Source organism: Vicugna pacos, chromosome 17 (genome assembly GCF_048564905.1).
Source record: "Vicugna pacos chromosome 17, VicPac4, whole genome shotgun sequence".
Classification (NCBI taxonomy): domain Eukaryota; kingdom Metazoa; phylum Chordata; class Mammalia; order Artiodactyla; family Camelidae; genus Vicugna; species Vicugna pacos.
Genome location: NC_133003.1, coordinates 54,149,114 through 54,170,630, shown reverse-complemented (window position 1 = coordinate 54,170,630; position 21,517 = coordinate 54,149,114). Strand labels below are relative to the sequence as shown.

At 60.4% G+C, this 21,517-nt stretch overlaps 2 protein-coding genes across 6 annotated transcripts; one reads left to right on the top strand and one right to left on the bottom strand.

Moving 5' to 3' along the window:
- Positions 1-1,756: 1,756 nt before the first annotated feature.
- GATA2 (GATA binding protein 2) lies at positions 1,757-15,606 on the bottom strand. Of its 5 annotated transcripts, none has more exons than XM_072941984.1 (7): positions 14,263-15,083; positions 9,125-9,341; positions 8,217-8,493; positions 7,163-7,801; positions 5,291-5,436; positions 3,345-3,470; positions 1,757-2,939 (listed from the first exon to the last, which is right to left on the bottom strand). In XM_072941984.1, exons 3-7 carry the CDS (start codon positions 8,443-8,445, stop codon positions 2,640-2,642), a joined length of 1,440 nt encoding a protein of 479 aa, XP_072798085.1. In that variant the 5' UTR covers positions 8,446-8,493; positions 9,125-9,341; positions 14,263-15,083; the 3' UTR covers positions 1,757-2,639. The 5 variants fall into 5 exon arrangements, with proteins under 5 accessions (XP_072798085.1, XP_072798083.1, XP_072798084.1 ...); XM_072941982.1 differs by having other exon boundaries at positions 9,135-9,341; positions 14,263-15,081; XM_072941983.1 differs by lacking the exon at positions 14,263-15,083 and adding an exon at positions 9,645-10,054 and having other exon boundaries at positions 9,135-9,341.
- On the top strand, positions 9,352-21,043 carry LOC140686534 (uncharacterized). The gene is made up of 4 exons (XM_072940776.1): positions 9,352-9,606; positions 10,646-11,484; positions 18,326-18,471; positions 19,296-21,043. Exons 1-4 carry the CDS (start codon positions 9,352-9,354, stop codon positions 19,490-19,492), a joined length of 1,437 nt encoding a protein of 478 aa, XP_072796877.1. The 3' UTR covers positions 19,493-21,043.
- Positions 21,044-21,517: the final 474 nt, after the last annotated feature.

The window sequence follows — 21,517 nt, the reverse complement described above, 5'->3', positions numbered from 1 at the left end:
GATTGGAGACGAATGACCAAGGACGTTGTTCGGAAGACATTGGTGAGGAGAAATAGTGTGACTGGAGACACTGGAGGCCACAGATAAGTAACCAGATCTGTCACTGATTAGAAAACTGTTGATCAACGAGACTGGGGGTTATGCTTCTGGATGACCTGGGACGTGAGGGACAGGGCGCAGTTGTGACCAACGCACCAGTGACGGGAAGTCGGGTGGTAAGAGGAACCTGTGATCACAGACGTGGTGCAGAGAAGTGTTGGGGAGACAGACAGTGGTCACCTGAGATGCTGGGGACCAGACACACTGAATAGAAATACACACTGAATGGGAAGAGCTACCTGATGAGCAACAGGTGGGAGGAGATGTTCACAACCACTCATGTTGCTGGTGACAAGGACAGTTCCTCGGGACTCCAGTGCTCACACTTTGTAGATGTCGGTGATCACATACACGCTGATCAGAGGCATTGATGAGGTATCGGTGATCACGTGTTGGTGGCCAGTTGTTAGCAATCAGAAGTCTCTGGTCACAGGCTCCGGTGATCCAACACTTCATCAATCAGGAATGCCAGTCATGACGGCTATCGCCACGACCAGCGCCGCTGACTACAGCTGACAGCAGTCGGTGACACCAGTGGTCAAAGACACTGGTGATCAGGCTTGTCAGTGAGCAGGAATACTGGTGACGAGACAGACACAAGAGCTGATCAACACCTGGAGGAAGAGGACGGGAGTGGGAGGTGCGGTCAGTCCTTGCTGGGCTCTGCATGAGCTCAGGTTGCGTCCTTAGAAAAGGATCAGCATGTGGACTAAAGGCGGCAGAAATCACAGCATTCCTGTGCCTGCTCGGGACCCACCCAGCCCCCAGGACCCCCGGTTATGTGGTAATAAGGAAATTCAGGGAGGAGCAGTTCAGGGAGGGGATGATCAGGCTCTCAGACCTGGGCCGGGCAGGGGCCCTTCCATCCCAATCAGCAGGTGAGAATTGGTCTGGCTGGCTGACCTCCGCACCCAGGACTCCGCAGCCCGGGCGCCCACAAGACAGGCCAGAGGCATCCACAAAAAGTATTTTATTATTCTGAACAGTATTCACTTTAAAGGAATAGGAAGATAGCATACAATTTTTACAGACAATATATAAATGTTGTACATAATTAACAATAACTTAGTTCACTAATCCAAAATAAAACAAGCCAAATAAAACATAAAACCAGAAAATACTGCCGATTCTTTTTCTTACGCGGATATTGGTACAAAATAAGTTACTTCTGGCTGCGGAGCCCGGCAGCGATCGCCTGCCCGTATTGCACTTGGCCGGCCGCGTCAGCACAGCCCGCTCCCCGGCCGGGCCCTCGCCGGCGCCGCACCCCACCGCCGCTGCACACACTCCCAGCTCAGACACAGTTATGTACAGCTGTACCTCGGGAAGGATCCAGACAGCCACTGCAGAGCAGAGCAGAACCCGGCAGGGCGTGGCCTCTCCCTCCGTCCTGGTCCTGGCTCTGACGCAGCCCCAGCTCCTGCCTTCGCCACCTGCCAGGCCACTGGAAGCCAAGGGCAGCCGAGGCCCCCCTGGTACCCCCCCGGCACCCCCCTGGCCCCCCACTCCTCAGCCCAGGGCTGTGGGGTCCAAGAACTTCTCCAAACATAATTGTGAAGCTACAGCCTTGGTTTGTCCACAGCAAGGGCTTTTCATGGTGACATACAACTGACTGGACCCAAAAAGAGTTTAAAAATAAAACTAACTCATCAGCGAGTTAAGCTTATGCAGGTTTTTTTTTTAATATTTTTTCTTTTGTCTCAGATTTGGAGGGGAGGGGGTTGAGGGGTTATCAGAAAAAGGACGTATATACACAGGGGTCTACCTGGCCAAAAAGGCAGGCTGTGGCTCAGCCCAAAAAGGGCACACAGGTCACACCAGCTTCAGCCTCCGGGCCAGGGGAACGATCTGGGAGATGTTTCCCCCCTCAAGAAAATGTTGTTTCCTTCCTGTGACCCAGCCCTGGCCTGGGAATCTGCGCGGGACCGCCTGTGATTGTCTCTGCCCTCCAGGGCCCTGCCTCCCTGGCCAGCACCGGCTCGGCCTCCCGGGCTGGACCGGCAGCCCCTCCTGGACTGGCCCCGCCCGGCCTGGGACCAGCTGTTCCAGAGAGGGAGCCAGAGGAGAGGGTGGGCTGAGGTCCCTGCAGACCTGCCCCCGGAGCCTGGCAAGCGGGCCAGCCAAGTGGCACTTGGCACCAAGGAAGACCCGAGAACGCGGGGCACCTCAGGCCTCCCAGGTCTCCCAGGCCTTGCTGGAAACAAGAGCAAAATAAATTACTTCTGCCCGCTCCCCTTTTCTTCTGAAAACAGTTTTCTTCATTTGTCCCTTGCCGCCTCCCTTTATCTTCATAAAGTTGTCCTTTTTGCTCTCCAAACATCTGTCCGTGGTGGAAACCCCACCTGGGTGGCAGCCAGGCCCAGGCGGCCTCCCAGCCCGCGGGAATCTTCACAGTGACGGCCGAGGGAGTGGAGTGCCCATGGGCAGGCGAGGTGGCCCGGGGCTCCGGCGGCGCTGCAAGGCCGGGAAGCTAAGGCTGGGTCCACCCGTCCTGGGAGCGCCTTCCTCGGCGTGGTCTGTCGGTTCGAGGGGGGCCGTCCCTAGCCCATGGCGGTCACCATGCTGGAGGGGTGGGGGTGGCCAAAGGAGAGGCTGGAGGAGGGGTGGATGGGCGTCGGGGTGGGCAAGATGTGTCCCGAGTGGCTGAAGGGCGGGAGGTGGCCCACAGGCGCCATGTGTCCGGCCAGAGCGGCCGCGCTGAAGGGGGAGGCCTTCTCTTGCATACACTTGGACAGCTCCTCGAAGCACTCAGCCCCCTTCTTGCTCTTCTTGGACTTGTTGGACATCTTCCGGTTCCGGGTCTGGATGCCTTCCTTCTTCATGGTCAGCGGCCTGTTCACCTGGGAGCAACCGCAGAGCCTTCAGGGGTGGAGCTCCCTTCCCAGAGTGAGACTCCCAGCCCCACCGCCAAATGCCCGCCATCCACCGGTGTGTCTCACAGCCTTGCTGCCCTGTGGGACGGAGCCGCGCCCTGTAGGGCATTCAGGCCACCAAACGCCAGCACTGCCCCCCACTGACACAACCCACCAAACACTCTGGCTTTAAGCAGAGGTACCACCTCCCTCGCCCTGCTGGCCCCTGCGGTGGGGCACATCCTCCTGGCCGCCTGGCCAGCTTGCCCCTCTTATGGGAAGTGTAGCAGCTTCCCAAGCCAAGCCACGCCGGAGACTGGCGGGGCCTCTCCCGGCAGCACAAAGCGCAGGGGTCCCCGGGGAGGGTGGGGCGGGCCGGGCGGGCAGACTCACATTGTGCAGCTTGTAGTAGAGGCCACAGGCATTGCAGACAGGGTCCCCGTTGGCGTTCCGGCGCCATAAGGTGGTGGTTGTAGTCTGACAATTCGCACAACAGGTGCCCGCTCTCCTGGCAGCCGACTGGGAGGGCAGGGGTGGCGTCAGCAGGCTGGGCTCCCACGACCCCCCGCGACCTCCCTCCCTGACCCTGGCTCCACCCCTGGCCCCCACCAACGTGGCCTGGGAGCGGCAAATGTCACAGGGGAATCAAGGCATCTCAGGGCAGTGGAATTTTAGAATCTGAGACCTAAGCCATCACAGAGCTTTAGAATAAAGAACTCTCTAGAGTCTGATCGCAGAATCAAGGGGGTCTCAAGAGCTGGAAGCAAACACTGGCCACCTCCTGCAACTGCCAAAAAAGCTAACGTTTCGGATAGGGAAACTGAGACCCTGAGAAGGGCTCTTCAGTTCAGAAGGCTGGCTGGTTCCCACAGGACACTTGGGTCTGGAGCTGCGTTCCCACAAAATCCATAAGGCTGGGCTCGTCTGCCTCCCCGAGGCCAGAGGAGGGGCACCATGTAGCTGCCGGAGGCGGGAGCGTGAAGCGCTCTGGGAGCCTAGAGCAGCTCTGTGCAGTTCGGTAGCCACTGGCCATGTGGCTATTTCAGTTGAATTGAACTACAATTTAATAAAATTGGAAACTCAACTCCTTCAATGGCACCAACCACGTTTCAAGGGGTCAACAGTCACAACACGAGCTGGAGGCAACCCTAGTGAGCCAGGCGGAGCTAGAAAATTTCCAGCACTGCAGGTTTTCTGGACAATACTGGCCTATTTGCCCAGCACCCTGTACCCCAAACCTCAGCACTCTAACTGCCCCCCAGACCCTCAGGGCAGAGGGGACCTGGAAAGAGTGTCTGGTTTCTGGAGAAGGGAGCCAAAGGCGCCTGAGAGGCCAGGTAAAGGGGTCTTTACCCAGGAAAGCAGACTCTGGCTCCCGGGTCCAGCAGCCCAGCCCCACAACACTTCCCAGGGAACCGCGGGCAGCCGGGGTGGGGGTGGGGGCCGAGGCCAACAGAGGCTGGAATGGCCCCAGGCCCGAGCCTGGCTGCAGAGGGGCCTGCCTGGCTGCAGCCAGGGGGGCGGGGAGGGGTGAGGGTGAGTAAGCGGCCTGAAGCTGGAATTCTGACTCAGGGGCCAACCCCGCATCCTCCGGCCGGCCGCCACCCGCCCTCGCTCCAGGAGAAAAAAAGGGGGCCCCCAAAGCAGCCAGCGATTTAAGCCTCATAAATCACTTCGCCCTGAAAAAATATATTTATTATTCTTAGCATTTTACGCATTATTTGCAGAGTAGAGGGTATTAGAAATTTCAAAACAGCCCAGCGAGAGGCAGGACTGAGCCGAGGAGAGACTCTAAAAACTCGCAGAGTCCGGAAACAGATACACAGAGTTTCCTTATCTTCAGCCTGCAGATGTCCGGATAGGAAACTCCGGCAGGAGATCCGAAAGGGCATTTTTTTAAATCACTCAAATGAAAATACACAGTATAGGTGACTCCATGGAAAAATAATAAAGAGCAGGTTTTTTTGGTGGTTGGTGTGTTTTATTTAAATAAGCGTGGGGAGATTGTGTGCTGGGAAGCCAGTGAGAGCAGCCCTCAGCCACAGGGAAAATTACTTCATGGCCCTATTTTTAAAAGGAGTTGCACAGAGGCCAGGGGACAGGAGCCGGGCCCCCGGACGCTCAGCTTCGGGGACCCCTGAGGGCACCTGGTGGGCCGCAGAGGGGACACCCGATCAGAAAAACTCTAGCCTAAGAGAAGGGCAACCTCAGCTGACATCCCAGTGATTCTAATGATGAAAGACTTTAAGTAACAAACCCCCTGCATTGGAAGGTCTTTCCCTAACTTAGCGGCCCAGGGTGCGGCCCCCGCGCCCACCCGCCACCGCGCCAGCTCCTACCAGTCTCCGCTTGGGTTTGATGAGCGGCCGGTTCTGCCCGTTCATCTTGTGGTAGAGCCCGCAGGCGTTGCACAGGTAGTGGCCGGTGCCGTCTCGCCGCCAGAGAGGGGTGGCTGTGGCCCCACAGTTGACACACTCCCGACCTTCTGAAAGGGGAGAGGGGAGACACAGGGCTGGCTCAACAGACAAGGTCAGGGGAGGGAGCCGGCGGGCAGAAACAGTCTGGCCGGTCTGCCCGGCCAGGCTGCTTCGGGGGTGACTTTCTGCTCCAGCCCGGCAGGAAGAAGGACCCGGGAGACAGAAATCGGGGAGTCGTTTAAGGCCAAACCTCCCTCTTCAAGACCTTCTCTAGAAGGAAGGGAAACGAGGCCGGAGGGAGGAGTGGGGCCAGGGCCCCAGGGGTTCTCAGCACGGCCAGGAAAGGGTATTTACAGCAAACTTTGCCGATGGCGGCAGGGCGGGGGCAGGAGTCACTGGCTCGAGCCGGCTGGGCCAGAGGATCGGCTCCCTTTCTAGCCCCTCTCCTCTCGTCCCCAGCCTTTCTCACCAGCAGCATCTGCATCTCCCGAGTCTGCTTCCCGTCCTGGGCCCCCACCCCTGCTCCGTCTTTCTGCTCTCCCTCCGTCCGCCCGCCCGTCCGTCTGTCCGTCCCTCTGGCCGTCCAGGGTCACTTCCTTCTTTCTCCCCGACCTCCCTGCCTTCCGCTGAGGCCCTGGACTGGGATCTACGTTGCTGCTCTTTGAAACGAAATAAATAGTAAGCCCTTTCGTTTTTAGGCTAAGTAGACGAAGTGCCCTTGGTCTGTTGCTGGCGGTGGTGGTTTTTGTTTTGTTGTTGTTAAAAGACCATCTGGAATTCAGATAGAACGTAAAACAAATCTGGGAGAAAGGACTAATCAAAGGCAAGCTAGCTGGTCTGAGCAAAACGGGCCGAGGTGGGACTGAGGGAGGCGCTGGCCGCGGCAGGGCCAAGCCCAGAGCTGTCTTCGCGTTGTGCCACCCAGGACGTTTCCCCCCATTTAGTTCAAACTAAATCGTCAGTCTATAAGGGCAAGAGAATGTGGTTTCTGGACTCAGGAGTAGAAGTTTTTAAAATCTTCCTCTCCCCCGGCTTAAAGGGACTGGAAGGAGGTGTGGACAGCAGGAGCCCACACCAGCCACGGCATCTGCTCTGCGGCCAGATTCTTGGACAAACCCAGCCCGGCCACAGCCAGTTCCCGCAGCAAAGGGGCAGAGGCACCTCCAGCACCACCTCCTCACTCCGGCCCTCAGGGAGGGAGAGTGAAGGACACGCCAGGGGGCAGGGAGTGCAAACTGGTCCTAGGAGTTCTGCCTCAGGGGAAATCTCCCAGGAAGATAGGGAGCTATCGAAATCCCAAGATCAGAATGATTGAGCTGGAGATCCGGATTCCTCAAGGGTCTGGAGCCTCTAGAGTCCACCCCCAGCACGCACACACGCTCACCAATACACGTACACACACGTATACACCACCTCACTGCTCTCCCCTGGGTTCTGCACTCTCGCACACGCTAAGTCGTGAGACTGCTCAAATTTTCACTTAAGAGTCTGGGAGGGGAAGGGGGGAGTTCCCATTCTGTGTTCTGGTCGGGCTGTGGCCAACCTTGGAGGGGATGAGGAGGAGTGGGGAGGCGAAATAAACTTTGGAGCCACCAGGAACCCTCAAGAAAAGGGCGAGAGTTTTAGGGCCCCTTTCCCACCACTCTGGGGTCCCAAGCATCTGTCAGGGGCTGTCAGAGACGGATGTCACCGAGATCCGGGAGACTGCCACTGCCCCATCTCCCACATCACAGCCCCTCCCACCAAGAGCACAGACAATCCCCACTTCCACTAGGTGCCGGCACCTGCCTTTACCTGAGCAGGAGCGTGCCTTGCTCCGCTGCTTGGGGGTGAAGCTGGAGGCAGGGCCACCCAGGAAGCCTCCAGGGTGGAAGAGTCCGCTGCTGTAGTCGTGGGCGGCAGCTGGCACGTAGGAGGGGTAGGTCGGGATGGGGTGGTGTGTGGCAGGCTGGGTGCCCATGGCAGCCAGGCCCGGCCGCAGGGGACTGCCGCTTTCCATCTTCATACTCTCGGTCAGAGACACCTGGTACTTGACGCCGTCCTTGTCCTCCCCCCGGGCCACACTACCCCCTGCAGAAGAGGAGGCTGGGGAGGCAGCCCCAGTGGTGCTAGGGTCGGGAGACACTTCCTTGGGTGGCGTGGGTGGGAAGCCGAAGAGGTGGGAGCCAGAATGGGCCGCCGTGGGGGTGAGGGAGGCCACAGAGCTACCACTGCCTCCCCCGCTCCCGCCCCCTGCCCCTGGGTACACGGAGAGGGGGCCTCCGGGGCCTCCAGCAGCGGAGGGGTGCAGTGGCGTCTTGGAGAAGGGGCTCACGGTCCAGGGGTTGTGGTGGTGCGCTGCAGCCGAGAGCGCTGCTTTGCCCCCATCCAGCCAGGGCAGCCCGGGGCTGTGCAACAAGTGTGGGCGGCACATCTGGCCTCCGGTCAGGCGGGCTGTGGGGGGAGGGAGAGGGGTCAGGGTGCCAGACCAGCCAAGCCAGGTCACAGATACGAAGGGGCACAATACGCAATCGAGTGACCCCTCCCCAAAGAAAACGAGAAACATAACACCCTAACCGGCAATAATCAGGAATGTCAGTGCAGAGCTGAAGGACTAGTGGCACAGAAGGGACCCCCCTGGACAGGGCCTGGAGGGAACCCCCACAGGCCAGCTGGAAATGGGCAGAAAATCTATGGGGCCCAGATACTCCCCAAGAGGCCGCTGTCCCCATCTCTCCCGCCCGGATTTCTTAGCAGCTCCGATTCCTGCGGATCCCACATCCGGGAAGCAAGCAGCCGGGCCCTCCTCCTCTCCCGCGCCAGGCTCACGGCGCCTGGCCTCCCAGTCACCCACCGGCCCTGGGCTCACCGTGCGCGGGGCTGTAGGAGACGCGCGCTCGAGCGTGGGCCGGGTTAGCGTAGTAGGGGTTGCCCTGCGAGTCGAGGTGGTTGAAGAAGACGTCCACCTCGTCGGGAGGCAGAAGCTGCGCAGGCTCCATGTAGTTGTGAGCCAGGCCCGGGTGGTGCGAGTCGGGGTGCTGCGCATTCAACACGGCGGGGTGCGCCATCCAGCGCGGCTGCTCGGGCGCCACCTCCATGGCCGGCGTCGGAGGCTGGGGATCTGGGTGGAGGCGGTGGCGGCGTCCCTGTACGACGGAAGGGGGCGTGAGGGGCGCCGCCAAGGCCCGACAACCGCAAAGTCCCGCCACGCGGCGTCCCGCGGGGCGTTGTGCCCCAGCCGAGCTCAGCCGCGACCAGTCCCGGGTGGGAGGAAAGCCCAAAGCTCAAAACGAAAGGAGGGCGCGGGAGAGGGTGCAGCCACGCACGCTCACATGGTAACCCCGGTCCCAGAGCCACACACTCGTGCGCACGGGGTCACACGCAGGGACAAGCCCCAACGCCAGTAACCCCGACTAAAAGCGCTTTAGTCAGACACTCATCCCCCACCCCCACCATCCCGGCACACAAACACCTAAACACAGACTAGAAGTTGACACCAGGCGCCCGGGCATCCACTGGGGCACACGAGCCTAAGGACACGCACAAACCTACACTTGGAGCCGATACACAGACTGACCTCGACTTCCCCCCCAAAAAAACCACGCACACGCAGCCCCATCGACCCAGAACCAGCCCCCGCGTACACTCTGGCGGCACAATCAGGACCTCTCACCGAGGCACACCAAAGCAGTCACCAGCAGCCTGGCCCGGGTCCCCAGGTCCCGCAGTGACCTCTCAGAGCCCGGAGCGCCCCAGGCCCTCGGCCAGCTCTCTTACCCCAACTTACACACGCAGCGCCGCGGGGAGAGGGGCGCGGCCTCGGAGCGGGCAGCACCGGCTGGAGCCCCGGGGATGGCAGGCTCAGGGACAGCGCGTCGGGCGGCTGGCGGGATTCACGGAGTGGATGTGGGGGGCAGCGCGCGCCTCGGCCTCCGGCCCGCCGGGCTCCGGCCCCTCGGCATCCTCCGGCCGCCCTGGCGCCAGCTCGCGACTCCTGCACAGACATGAAGCGGGGGCCGCGCACGCCTAAGAAGCCCGCGCCAGCCAATCAGCGCCGCGCGCCGCCCAGCCTCCGCCCCTCATTGGCTGGGCCCGCAACTCCCGGTCCGCTGGACTCCCGGACTGACCCGCGGGCCTGCCCCTCTGCGCCTGCCGGCCCCCTCCCCGCGCCCTCCCGGCGGCCCCTGCTGCCGATGCCCCCCCCACGCCACCCGTACCCCGCAGGCCGACTGCTGCGCCCCCTCTTGCAGACACTCTCGGTCCCCCTCACCTCTGGGCCCTCCTCTCAGTAACTAACCTCCAACTGGGCCCCCTCCCCGGGAGCCTGGGCCGCGCACCCTCTGGGTGCCTGGTTGTCCTCTCCCTGGGACCCCAGCCCTTCCAGTCTCTCGGATCCCACCTCCTTTACCACTGAACGTGGTCAGTGGCTGTCCAACTACCTACCCAGACCGTTCCCTTCCCCAGCTCGGGCTCTGGTCTGGCAGGGGTTGGGTAGGCTGCTGTGGGACAGAAGGAGCGGTGAGGGGCAAGAACTACTGGGTCCCCGAGGGCATCTGGGCCTCGGACAAGAGGCCGCTTAGGACTGCTTGACCTGAAGGAGGTGGACTGGCTGGAGGCTCCGGAGAGGGGGAGGGGGCGTCCCCTTCCCGGGCGTGGCCTTAGCAGACCAACGGGCCGAATTGCCTGGGGCGAGGCCGTGGAGACCCGGACTGGCGCCGGCGCCGGCTCGAAGGAGACGCCTCCGGGCAGGAGGAGGCATTTTTTTCCTCCAGGGGTCCCTATGGTAGCCCCCAGGGAGAGGGAGACAGTGATCTGAGAACTTTGTTCCCTAAGTCACCTGGAACTGCTCCCCACACACCTCCAGTCCACAGACCCAGCTCTGTGTATGAAATGGGCCCGGTGCACTAATCTCTCTGCTCTCTCCCATTGCACAGACGGAGGAGACCGAGGCTGGAGGGGGGCCTGTAGCCCAGCGAGGGGTCGAGAACAAAGAAATGTGGGGGAACTGAGACAGGTGCGGGGATAGTGGGGGGCAATTAGCATCCTCCAGCCCCTGTTCCCTCGCTGGGTCTGCAGCTCTGGGGGTAGAAGCCCAGAGGGATCCTAGGTGGGTCCCGAGCAGGGGAGAGGGCAAGGGTCCTGGCCACCCCCAGGAAGGTTGGGGGAGGGGCAGCGGGATTGACAGTCGGTAATTGGGTAACTGGAGGCGGCTTCTCCGGCCGGGCAGCCCCGCCACCGCGACGCCGGGCCCCTGACGTCACCCGATTCGCCAGGAAATGAACTTTTTAATAATCCGAGGAGGGAGGAAAGCCCTCGGTCCCCTCGGCTCGGGGGGCACCCGCCAAGGCCCAGCTCCGCCGGCGCGCCCCAGTCACCCTCTCCCAGGCCAGCTCTGGCAGCGCCAAGGGGTCGCGGGCCCGGGCTGGGGGCCTCCTCCTGCCTCTGCGTTCGGCGGTCTGGTCTATCAGTCTGCCCGAGGCCCTGGAGCAGGTAAAGGGGGCTGGGGGCGCGAGGCCGGCTCCTGCTGGGAATCCGCTCTTCTCGGACTCTCGGGGACCCATCTGCCCTGGCTGTCCGCTGTGCCTCCCGCTCCGCTCCACTCCGTGGCGCGCGGGGCCCGGGCTTCTCGGAACTCCGCTCCGCGGGAGAGGAGGCCGGCGCTTGCCGGGTAAGGCGCGTCGGGACCGGGAACTGGAGCGCGAGGCCGCGGGCGCCGGGCCTCTGCAGCCGGACCGGGCAGGTGAGCGGCCTCCGTACCTCCCGCTTCGCGCTCCCCGGAACGCGTGCTGTCTGGCCCGGACCCGCTGTCTCTCGGTAAGTCTGTCTCTCCTCCCTGCCTTTAGCTTTAAGATTCACCAACGCGTAAAAAGCGATCGCCGCGAAGCCTCCAGCCTGTTTTGCCGCCTCGGCGCCCAGCAGGAGCTTCTCAAAGACAACGCGGCCCCGGGGACAATCCCTGGTGTCCGGCAAGCCTGCCCCGCTGGCGCGCGAACCCCGGGACCCAGCGCCGGAGGCTCCCGGCCCGCTGGCCGGCCGCGAAGCGGTGAACGCCGGAGCCGAGCTGAAGCTTCTCGCGGGGCCGCGGCCGGCGCCTCGGCTCGCACGGCGGTGGACATTCGTAGCCCTCGGGAAAACAGGTAATTCACCTTTTTCCCCAAAAGCGTGGTTCAGCTTATCCCCGGTCCAGGCTAGTTTTGCAGTTTCATCACTGCGAGCTCGGCTTCAAGCTCCTCCGGGACAGCCTGAAGCCCCTCCGGGGCAGCGTCAAGCCACTGCAAGGGTGGAGGTGACTCGCCTGACAGGGCCCCTGCCCACACGGCAGCCTTGGGCCGCCCGCCGGCCTGGCGTAGCACAGAGCACAGGCGGGGATTTAATTACCCCGCTCGGCGGCTCAGAAAAGCGCTGCGAAGAGGAGCTTAACAGGGCAGTTAAGCAGTGCTCCATCGGGGGCCTCGGGAGAGCCACACCAGCCCTCCTTCCCGCAATCCAGGCCTGAGGAAAGGGAAAGCGGAACCCTGCCAGGTCTCCTGGGGCCATGGGGCTGCCTTCCTCCAAAAGGAAGGCAGGCAGCGGGCTTGGCTGAGGCCTCCACATTGACTGGAGCTCCTGCGTTGGACGCGGGACTGCTACGCTCTCCTGCAGGAAAGAACCCGCCTGGGAGAGAAAAACGGGCAGCAAGGCAGCAGGGCGCCCAGCTGGCCAATAAAGGGGGAGCGCCACTCTCAAGTGTGTCTGCCAGACGGACCGGTGGAGGCTAACCAGGTGCCCTGTCCACTGGGTAGCAGAGGCCATCCGATCACTTCTGCAAGGACAAACATCTGGGGAGGGTTAGGGCAGCTCCCAGGATCGACTAGGGTTGGGTGGGCATCCTTGGGGCTGAGGAGAGATTTATTTCCATTTTCAGCCTTGGACTTTGGGGTCTCCAGAACATCTTTGGAGGGACACATTCCCTTTTTTTTTTTTCTGTCCGTTCCCAAGGCTTGTTGCAAATGCGGGCGCTGCCCTTTGGTCACACTAAGAAGCTATCACTTTCCTTACATGGGAACAAGATTTCACGAAGGACTGGGAAGGGCTGTAGTGAAACTGAATTTTCTAACAGCCTTTTTCAAATGACCGGAGATTTCCAGCTGGAGGGTTGGAGCTGCCCCGGTGCTTTCTCGGGGAGCTGGGGGTGCAGAGACCCGAAGTCCAGTTCTAGAGGTCCTCTCGGTCCAGGCTGGGCACTCAGCTGCCCAGGTCTTCCCTGTCCAGCGCGACTCCCCACCCCTCCCTGCCCTTTGTTTAAACTTTGCTCACCAGAGGCACCCGCTCTGGGACCAGAAGTTTGCCCTCTCTTTGTAACCTAATTCTTCTCACCTTTTCCTATGGGCATCTAATTGGCCAGCAGTGGAAGGGATGTTCAAAGAAATCCGATTGCTTAGGGGTTGCCTTCAATAGGGATATTTACTTTGCAACCCAGGACCTCCTAGCCCCACACCGACAATGTGCCTTGAGGGGTACTGAGGAGGAAGTGGGGGCCGCTTTAGCCAGAGGAGTTCAGAAGTCCCCACTAAGGCAATGCCTCATATCTTCTCAGGCCTCAGCCACCCTCCAGAGGGGTTCAACAGCTCCCCCCCAACTCTTTTGGGTTCACTTCCAGCCCCCTCAAATCTGAAGTCTCCCTCTCCTCCAGCCTCCATGCTACCCCTCCAACCCCCATCCATTTTCTGGGCCTTTTTGAATTGTAAAGACCTGGGACGAACGTTCTAGTTGTGTCAGGGCCTCGAAGATCCCGGATCTCCTTACCAGGTTCCAACTGCCACCTCCAAGCCTGACAGCCTCCCCCAGGGGCCCTGCAGAGACCTGCAGAAGTCGGCTGCGTTTCTCCCTCCTCCACGAACTGCCACAGTTTGTTCAGAGGCCTGACGGCCCAGCGGCCCAGCAGCATGACAACTGGTAAATCCGTTTCGTTAGACGCAATTTGTTTGCAATTTGTCAACCCGGCTGGGAAACGCTCTCCAGACGCCTGGGTAGCCGCACTGGCCCTACCTGATCCTCGAATCCTGCCTACTCTTGAACGAACCCAAGTGCGAGGTGCCTGCGTAGACCCGGAGCTCACCGCCAAATGTTCCCGACCCCGGGAGATGTGGCTTTTTCCAAAACAACGAATTTCCTTCCGTGTTTTCCGGGAAAGGAGCAGCCGCCACACCCGGGGGCCCTGAACGCCAGACCGTTCCCCTTGCGGTTGGGGCAACCTGGAGTTCAAGCCTGGCCGCCGCCGAAGGATTCTAAATGCTCTAGGTCCAGACAAACCCAGACCGCCGCTGTCTACGCCTCCCTGCGGCAGATCCCTGAGCCCGCGGAGCCCCATTCTTATTGAAATCCCTCTAAAAGGATTCCGAGTCTGGCTCCGGGCAGGGGGGAGACTTTCAGACCTCGTGCTCTCCCCCACCCGCACCCCAGCCACACAGGATAAAGGGCCGCGGGGCGCGGGGCGCGGGGGCGCACGCAGGAGCGCGCCGGGTTAAGCCGCGCAAAGCCGGCGCACGGGACCAACCGGCAGGTGCAGCCGCCGCTCGGCGCCCCGGCTCGGGCGCATCGTCGCCGCGGCCCGGAGGTGGGGGACGGCCGAGACAAAGGCCCCAGCTCTCGTGCCGGGAATGGGGGAGCTTTGCGTCTCTCGAATAACCGGGGCTCGTGGCCTATGGTTCCGTCCGAGAAGTGGGAAGGCGGGAGGCCCTGTCCCCAGCTCCCCAAACCCTCCCTCAGATTTAGGACCCTGTGACTTGGGGTTTGAGCCGCCGGTAGGGCCAGGGCGAGCCCCTAAGGCCACATATCAGGAGCCACCAGGCCAGACAGACCGTGCGATTCTGGTACCAGGTGGGCCGAGCCTGGGGGCTGGAAGGGCCCTGGCCAGGGGGAGAAAGGGGACTTACCCAGTGAGATGCGGCGGGCGGCGCCCCCGGGCGGACGGGGCCGGGGCGGAGCGGGGCGCGCTGCGCGGTGCGTGGCGAGCCGGGCCCACAGGACCCGGAGCTGGCTAGCAGCGTTCACCAGCGCGGCCCGGGCGGTGCGCTGAGCGGCCGCATGGTGCGCGGCTGGCCGCTTTTGTTCGCCCGGTGGACGGCGGGGGCCGGCTGGGGTGGGAGCGACCGCAGCCAGGAGATAGAGACTTGAGCGGCGAGCCCCGGCGGCGCTGGCCCCAACACCTCTCTCTCGCTCCTGCTGCCTCTCCCTCCCCGCGGCCACAGAGGCTCTGCTTTTATTTCGACAGCACTTGGGGGGGGGAGCGCCGCAGGGGGGCAGGAGGGTGCCCGGGGCTCTGCGCCCGGTCTCTCTGGTCCAGCCGCCGGGCGGCAGGCCCAGGGCCGGCAAGCACTCAGGGCGCACTCACCCAACTCCCCTCTACTCCAGACTGCTCCTGCCCTTGCAGGGGCACACACACAGGCGCACCCCTGCTCTCAGGGTTGCGTGCTCAGAGAGCCCGAACAGCTCTCTTCCGAGACTCTCTCCCCAGGGGCCTGAAGAGCCGTGAGCACACGCGCTCACACACGCACGCACACAGCACACAGACGCCTGCTCCTCCCTCTCCAACCCGCCTTTAGGGTGCTTACACAGACACACACAGATCTGTGCACACTCATTAACGCACACAGCTGTGGCTGCGTGGCCATCCTCAGACAGGAGATCTGGGTCACACCGATGTGTATGCACACGCTCAAAGCTAGCTTGAAATGCTGGCGCGCGCACACAACTCCCTCACTTTCAGGCGGATTTGGCTCAGTGTAGACACAGCCCCTCTCCCATTCCCCCTGATACCCCACCCCAGTTCTCCAACTCCAGAGCACACCAGAGCATTCTGAAGTGGAGTCTGAGGCATCTCCCTGACTCACCCTAAAGGAAGTTCACATGGGGAAGAAAAGGGCAGGACGTAGAAGCTGCTTTCTCCTTGGAAGCCTGGGTGGAGGAGTTAGGATGTGGGAGACTTCACCCCAAGAAACTCTCCGGTTTGGGAGCCAAGGAAGTCTAGTCCTTGAACTTTCAAACTTCCTACCAGGAGACTCAACACGGCAGCTGGAGCCCCATTCCTGGGAGAGTGAATGTGCCCTGAGGTCCTTGGGCCCAAAGAGGAAGTGCTTCACCTGGAGGGAGAGAAGTCCTTGGGCCGGGCGTGTCCAGAGGTGGGGGTGTAGTGTGAATGGCCTGCCATCTCTGTGGGCGTCTGCTGTTTGTGGGTCTTCCTTTGAAGCTGATGGTGACTGCTGAATGTGCATCTGCTCTGCTCTGAGTGCGTGCACACACTTGTGAGCACATGGAAAGTCTGCAAAACTGAGTCTATTAGTATGTCTGTTGGTTCCTGTGGGCCCCTGAGAGTTTGTGTAATATGTGTGGTTATTTCAGAGTGTGACCCCATCAGTGCACTGGATGTGTGTCCCTGAGGCTCCGTATCTGTGAGATCATTGTGCCCATGAATCTTGTGATGGGAGGTGGGTACTTCCAAGTGTTTTTCTGTGAATTGGTGTTTCCCTGTGTGGGTCGGTAGCAGTGTGTGTCTGGATATCCCGTGTCTATGAATTGGAGTGTAGTGGGTGCGTGTCTGTCTTTAACAGCATAGGCATGGGTGTGTGTCATTGTATCTTTCAACGGATGGAGGATGTATCCAAGTGTGTGTGTGCGTCTGGGTGTAGCTCCATGCACAGACTGACGTGTGTTGGGTTGGGAGTTTGTGTCTGGGGTGTGGGCTACTGTGTGCATGAATACACCTTTGAACTGTGTGAGTTTCTCTACCGAGCAGTACTCTGTGTCTGTGGCCTGTGGAGGAGCGTGTCCCTGGGCGACACAGTACGTGTGTCTTCCCAGATTGCCCGCCGTCCGCACCTTCCTTAACTGGCAGGGCAGGCGGCCAGCGGAGCTCCGGGGTGCCATTTGCGGGGCACTTTCTGTCTGTCTGTGGGAGGGGAGATGAGCTGATAAGGCTTATCTGCCGACGCCAGCACCATGCTGAATAACTGCTCTAATGAGGTGGCTTCGCCGGGACCACCGGCTCCCAAGGCCCCCAGCCTCACTGCGGGGGAACAGGGGAGCCAGTCCTGGGGCATCGGAGCACACCCCCATGAACCCAGCAGGGGCTGAGTGTCCTCAGGGCCTTTCCTAGTTCTGCCCTGTGTCCTTGCGGGGTGGGGGTCTAGGCCTTGTACTCCCCACCCCACCTGCCATCTCCCTGCTAGGCTGGGCTGGCCAGAGCCGGCTGGAGCCCCCCAGCCTCTGGTCAGCAGTCAGGAAGATGGCTTGGGAGGGCAGGAGGTATGAAGCCTGGAGAAGCAGGGCCCTCTGGGGTGGACTGAGAGACATGGAGGCCCTGTGATAAAGAGACAGGTTGGGGGACAAGATGGGGAGACCCAAGGACAAATTTTTAAAAGCAACAATGGTAGAGGGACTGGTGGGGAGGGGAAGGGTGGGTTGGGGACACTCAGGAGTGGGCAGAAACAAACAACTAAAAAACTAAAAAGTGCCAGAAAGGGTGGGAGAGATGGGAACCAAGACAGTGAAATTGTTAGCCAGAGAGACGTGGACAGAGACAAAAGAGATACAGAAAGGAGACAAAAATGGAGATGGGGAGGGAGGAGAGACCCTTGGGGAGAGGAGGAAGGAGAGAGGGTGGGGGCCCGGAGAGAACAGGGGAGAGTGCGGACACAGAAGATGCGGGTGGGATGGACAGACAGAGACACAGGGACGGCAGGGGCTCGGCACACGGAGTGCCAACGGGAGCATGCAGGGCGGCGGGCCGGGAGGGCGCCAGGGCAGCGCCGGCGGGCCGGGCGGGGCACCGAGGCGCGGGCGGCGGCGGCGGCGGGCAGGGGGGTCCGCGCGGGGCTGCGCCGCTGTCCGGGGTAATTTTTCATCTCGGCCGGCTAATCTTTGTTCCCGGCGAAGATAATGAATAGCCAATCGTTATCTGCCCGGCTCCCGGAGGCTGCCCGAGAATGGGGTTGTACAGGGCTGGGGATTGTTTCCAAAGTGCCGCGGAATAAATGGTGTTCCTTATCTCTGCCTTCCAGATTATCAGAGCCCTTTCAGAGCGCGCACAACAAATGCGCCCGCCATCGAATGCATCATTTACCACCGCAGATCCGCGCGTTGATGGGCAGGCAGATAGCGTCCGCGGGGGGCACTCGGGCACCCGGTGCCCGTGCCGCCCGCCTGCCTGCCGGAGGCACCCAACTGTGCGCCCCGGGGTGTGCCCGGCATGTTTGGATGGGCAGGCAGGTGTGCCAGTAGGTGGGCAGTGAACAAGCAGGGGGTGTTGGTGTGCCTGCGGCCACATCAAACAAGTGTGCAACAAGAAAGTACAGGAGGGCGAGCCCGCGTGCCGCGCGTGGTGGGCGTGAGCTGGGCGCCTGGGGATGGCCGGGGTGAGGCTGTTTGAGGGTGCCCAGAGAAGGGGTGTCGCACAGGACTGTGTGGGCATGCATGCCACTCAGCGTGAGTAGACACGTGTGTGAAGGAGCAGGTGGCATAAGCCCATGTGTACAGGAGGCAGTATTGTGTCTCCACGGGTCTGCCCTCCACAAGGCCGTCTGCGAGGGCACACAGGAAGTGATGTCGCCTGCCACCAAGGCGAGTGGGTATGTGTATATTCAGGCGTGGGTGTGTTACTCTCCTGCGTGTCCTGTGCCTGCAGGTGCTGGGGGCCACACTCGCCCGCAGGCCTGTGCATCTATGCATGCCTGTGAGTGTGCACCCTGCGTGCCTTGGGGTGGGCGCGGGTCTGCGTAAGGGTGGTTGTGCGCTTGTGCATCTGGCTGCCGGCCGCGCTGGGGGCACTGCAAGAGGGGCAAGAGGGCAAGGGCCTGTCCCTGCGTCTGCACGTGGCGCCCCGGACATGAGCTGGGCCCCCCTCCAGCTTGGCGAGGGACAGCCAGAGGGACAGAGTGGTGTGTGCAGGGGTGGTGGGCGCCGTGGCCCGTGCCGTGTAACGAGTGCTTGTTACCCGAACAGGGTGTGCGGCTGTGAACGGGAGACAGGTCTTCCGAGGAGTTTGGCAGCAACCAGGGATCCCAACCCGCCTCAGGGGACACGCCTTGCCAGGGGCCCCAGACCTGGGGCAAGAGAGCCCGGAGCCCCGCCGCCCGAGGGCCCGCTCGGTGAGTGACACGCGCCGCCGACAAAGGCTGTGTTTTTCCGGGCTCGCGCCCCGCCCGCGCGCGCACGCGATGGTCCCCATGGCGACGCAGATAGCGCCGCAGCCATTTTCCCTATCTCCCCGGAGTCTATTATACGGCGGGATTAGCTCATCTCCCGGCAGGTCAAGCCCAAAGTCACACAACCTGCGGCGCGGGCCCCGCCCCCGCCCGACCCCCGCCAACGCGGCCCGGCCTCGGCCCCGCGACCCCCGAGCGGCGGCCGGTGCGCGGGCGCAGAGCGCCACCTGGCGGCCGCGGGCCTCCGACCGGGGCTTCGAGGAGCGGCCGCCGGTGGGCACCGCCCAGGCAGAAGACGCGGGCCGGGGTCCCTTCCTCTGGGAGCTGGGCTCTCCAGAGCGGAGGCTTTGTTCTGCCACGGCTGTGTCCCCAGGGCCAGGCCGGGACTCGGTAGACGCTCCGTAAGCGTCTGTTGAAAGGGTGGATGGGCTGGCAGGAAATTATAGACGCCACGCAGCTTAGCTGGCAACAGGAAATCACTTCTTAGAAGGTGCACTGAACTTAGAATAAACGCGAGACTCCCTTGGAGCCTATGTAATAGGCCTTACTGACCCCTCGGACCCGGTTTCCCCTTCTTTTGCTCCAGCCACAGTGGCCCCCTTCCTGCTCTCTGGGGCCAGCACATTCCCCCCAGAGAGTCACCCCTCAGAGACCAAAGTTGCCCTCCTCTGCCCACTGTTCTCAAGCTATATTATAGATTTATTTTATAGTGAGTTCTCGGCACAACGTAAAATCATCTTTTTTGTCTTTCTTGCTCCCTGCGGGAGGGGATCTCTCTGTTCCCAGAAGCAGCCCAGCAGCTGGAGTCCTGACAACTGGGGCGCATGGGTCACGACGGGCGAGTGGGCCAGACCAGGTCCCTCACCGCTGCTGCACCCCCACCACTCAGCTTTGCTCACCCTTCCCCTGGGTGCCTGGCTCCATGCACCTGCCCCAGCTTGCAGCCTGGGGGGCCTGGGGTTGAGGAGAGAGTGCCACGAAGGCCCCCCCCCTCAGTGTGCTCCTCTCCGGGGAGACTTCACTCAGAATACAAGATCACTACGCCAGCGTTGTCAGGAGCCGCTGATGACTAATTGCTATGCGTGGGCTCGGACAGCAGGAGAAGGCCACAGCCCGGGCGGCTTCCAGGCGGAGGCCCGGCCTGCCCATCTCCGTACTGGCAGGGGCTAACCAGGCCCCAAGCCACCCCTCGCCCTCCAGAGGGCTCTGAGAATTAGCTCCCTGCTCCCCAGAAATGCCCCACTCCCTCCTGGAAGGAGCTCAGGCTCTCGGCCCCAGACCCCCCGGCACACACGTACCAAGACTGGCGGGGTGGCCTTAGGAGAGCCGCCTTCCTCCTCTGAGCCTCAGGCCTGCCTCCTCAAGCTCCCTCCGGGGTTGTTTTGGGAATTACTCACGAGCGACTATTAAAAAGAGTTTTGTGACCTCGCCTTTGAATGTTGGGAGCCAAGTCTCAGGGGCCCAGGCAACAGCTCATCGTGCCCAGTGTTTTGAGGTGGGAGACTTCATGCACAGAGGTTCGCTTTCAGCGTCTCCTGGCAAGTCGGCCTGCCTGCGCCCGCTCTCTGCACAGCGACGTCATGCTGGAGTCGCTACCCCAGCCCCTGGACACCGGGGCCCGTCCACCCGCTGCAGGCCCCTGGGCCGGGGATGCGCCGCTCACAGACACGCTGCTGTGGCTGCGGTGGCCCCTTGTAGACACGCTGGGTGCTTTTGGCTTTCCTTCTCTGCATTCTTTGGTGGAATTTCTAATTTCTTTCTCCCAACAGGTACTGCAAGCCACTTAGTAATTAGTTTATAGTAATAAAGTCTATCAGCACTTTAAAATAACATGTTAGGCCACAGTGTTTTGGACCCTGGGTATACAATGCTGAACAAAACAGTGCTGGTACCTGTCTGTGGATTGCCTTGGGAGTAGTCAGACTTGACACAGGTTACTACATCATCACAAATTGTGATCAGAACTGAGGGGAAAGACCATATATTTGCAAATATTGAATCCAAGCTTTTTGGCAGAGACCTACTGTGGGCCAGGTCCTGTCCTGAGAGGTGGGCAATGTGGAATGAAACCAGACATGTTCCCTCTGTGCAGGCAACTCACCGGGTGGTGGGGGTGTGGGCATATCAGGAGACTGTTCAATCCAGTCTTTGAGAACTGGGATCCCAGGGTGCTTGCTTGAGGAACGGCACTTACCCTAGTCTAGGAGCATAATATGTAAAGAGTGTCTGCAAATCAATAAGGAAAAAAAAACACAGAAAAAATGGGCAAAGGTAGGAACAGAAAATTCATAGAAAAGGAAATAGAAATGGCTCTTAAACTAAGGAAACCATGCTTAACTCAGTCAGAGAAATGAAAATTTAAAATACATCAAGAGATTTGGGGTGAGAGAAATGTTCTAAAATTTAATTGTGGTGATGATCGTAACTCCATAAACTTACTCAAACTTAAGTTAACTTTATGGTATGTAAATTATATCACAATGAAGTTGCTTAACAATAAATTAATTAAAAACCACTTTGAGATACCATTTTATACCTATCAGTGTTAGCAAATATCAAAACACTTGATTACATACCATGTTCCTAAGGGGGTAGGGGAGTGTCAGCAGCTAATGCACTCTCAAGATGGGACGGGAAATATGATGCTATCAAATCTACAGATGCATTCATGCTTTGGGCCAAGGATTCCATTTATAGGACTTTATCTGATAGAGAGGCTCTTACACTTGTGAAATTTATACGGAAATTCATTGCAGCCTTGTAGATTATGGCACGATTGGAAACAAAAGATGCTCACCTAGAAAAGACTGTTAAAAGAATTGTCATACAGCCAAACAGTGAAATGTTAGGCTGCTCTTGATAGAAAGAAAGGAAGGGAGGAAGGGAGGGAAGAAGGAAGGGAAAAAGAAGAGAGAGGAAAAAAAAAAGGCAGTTTTTTATGTACAGATATCAAAAGATTCCAAGAGGGAATCAGTGATACACAAATGAT

Coding starts and splice junctions, on each gene's coding strand:
- LOC140686534 (XM_072940776.1), top strand. CDS start 9,352: ATGAAGCGGGGGCCGCGCACGCCTAAGAAGCCCGCGCCAGCCAATCAG. Junction 9,607..10,645: donor CCCTCTTGCAGACACTCTCG/GTCCCCCTCACC, acceptor TAATAATCCGAG/GAGGGAGGAAAGCCCTCGGT. Junction 18,472..19,295: donor GCCGCCCGAGGGCCCGCTCG/GTGAGTGACACG, acceptor TCCCTGCGGGAG/GGGATCTCTCTGTTCCCAGA.
- GATA2 (XM_072941986.1), bottom strand. CDS start 8,445: ATGGAGGTGGCGCCCGAGCAGCCGCGCTGGATGGCGCACCCCGCCGTG. Junction 7,802..8,216: donor CTCCTACAGCCCCGCGCACG/GTGAGCCCAGGG, acceptor CTCCCCCCACAG/CCCGCCTGACCGGAGGCCAG. Junction 5,437..7,162: donor CAAGGCACGCTCCTGCTCAG/GTAAAGGCAGGT, acceptor CTCCCCTTTCAG/AAGGTCGGGAGTGTGTCAAC.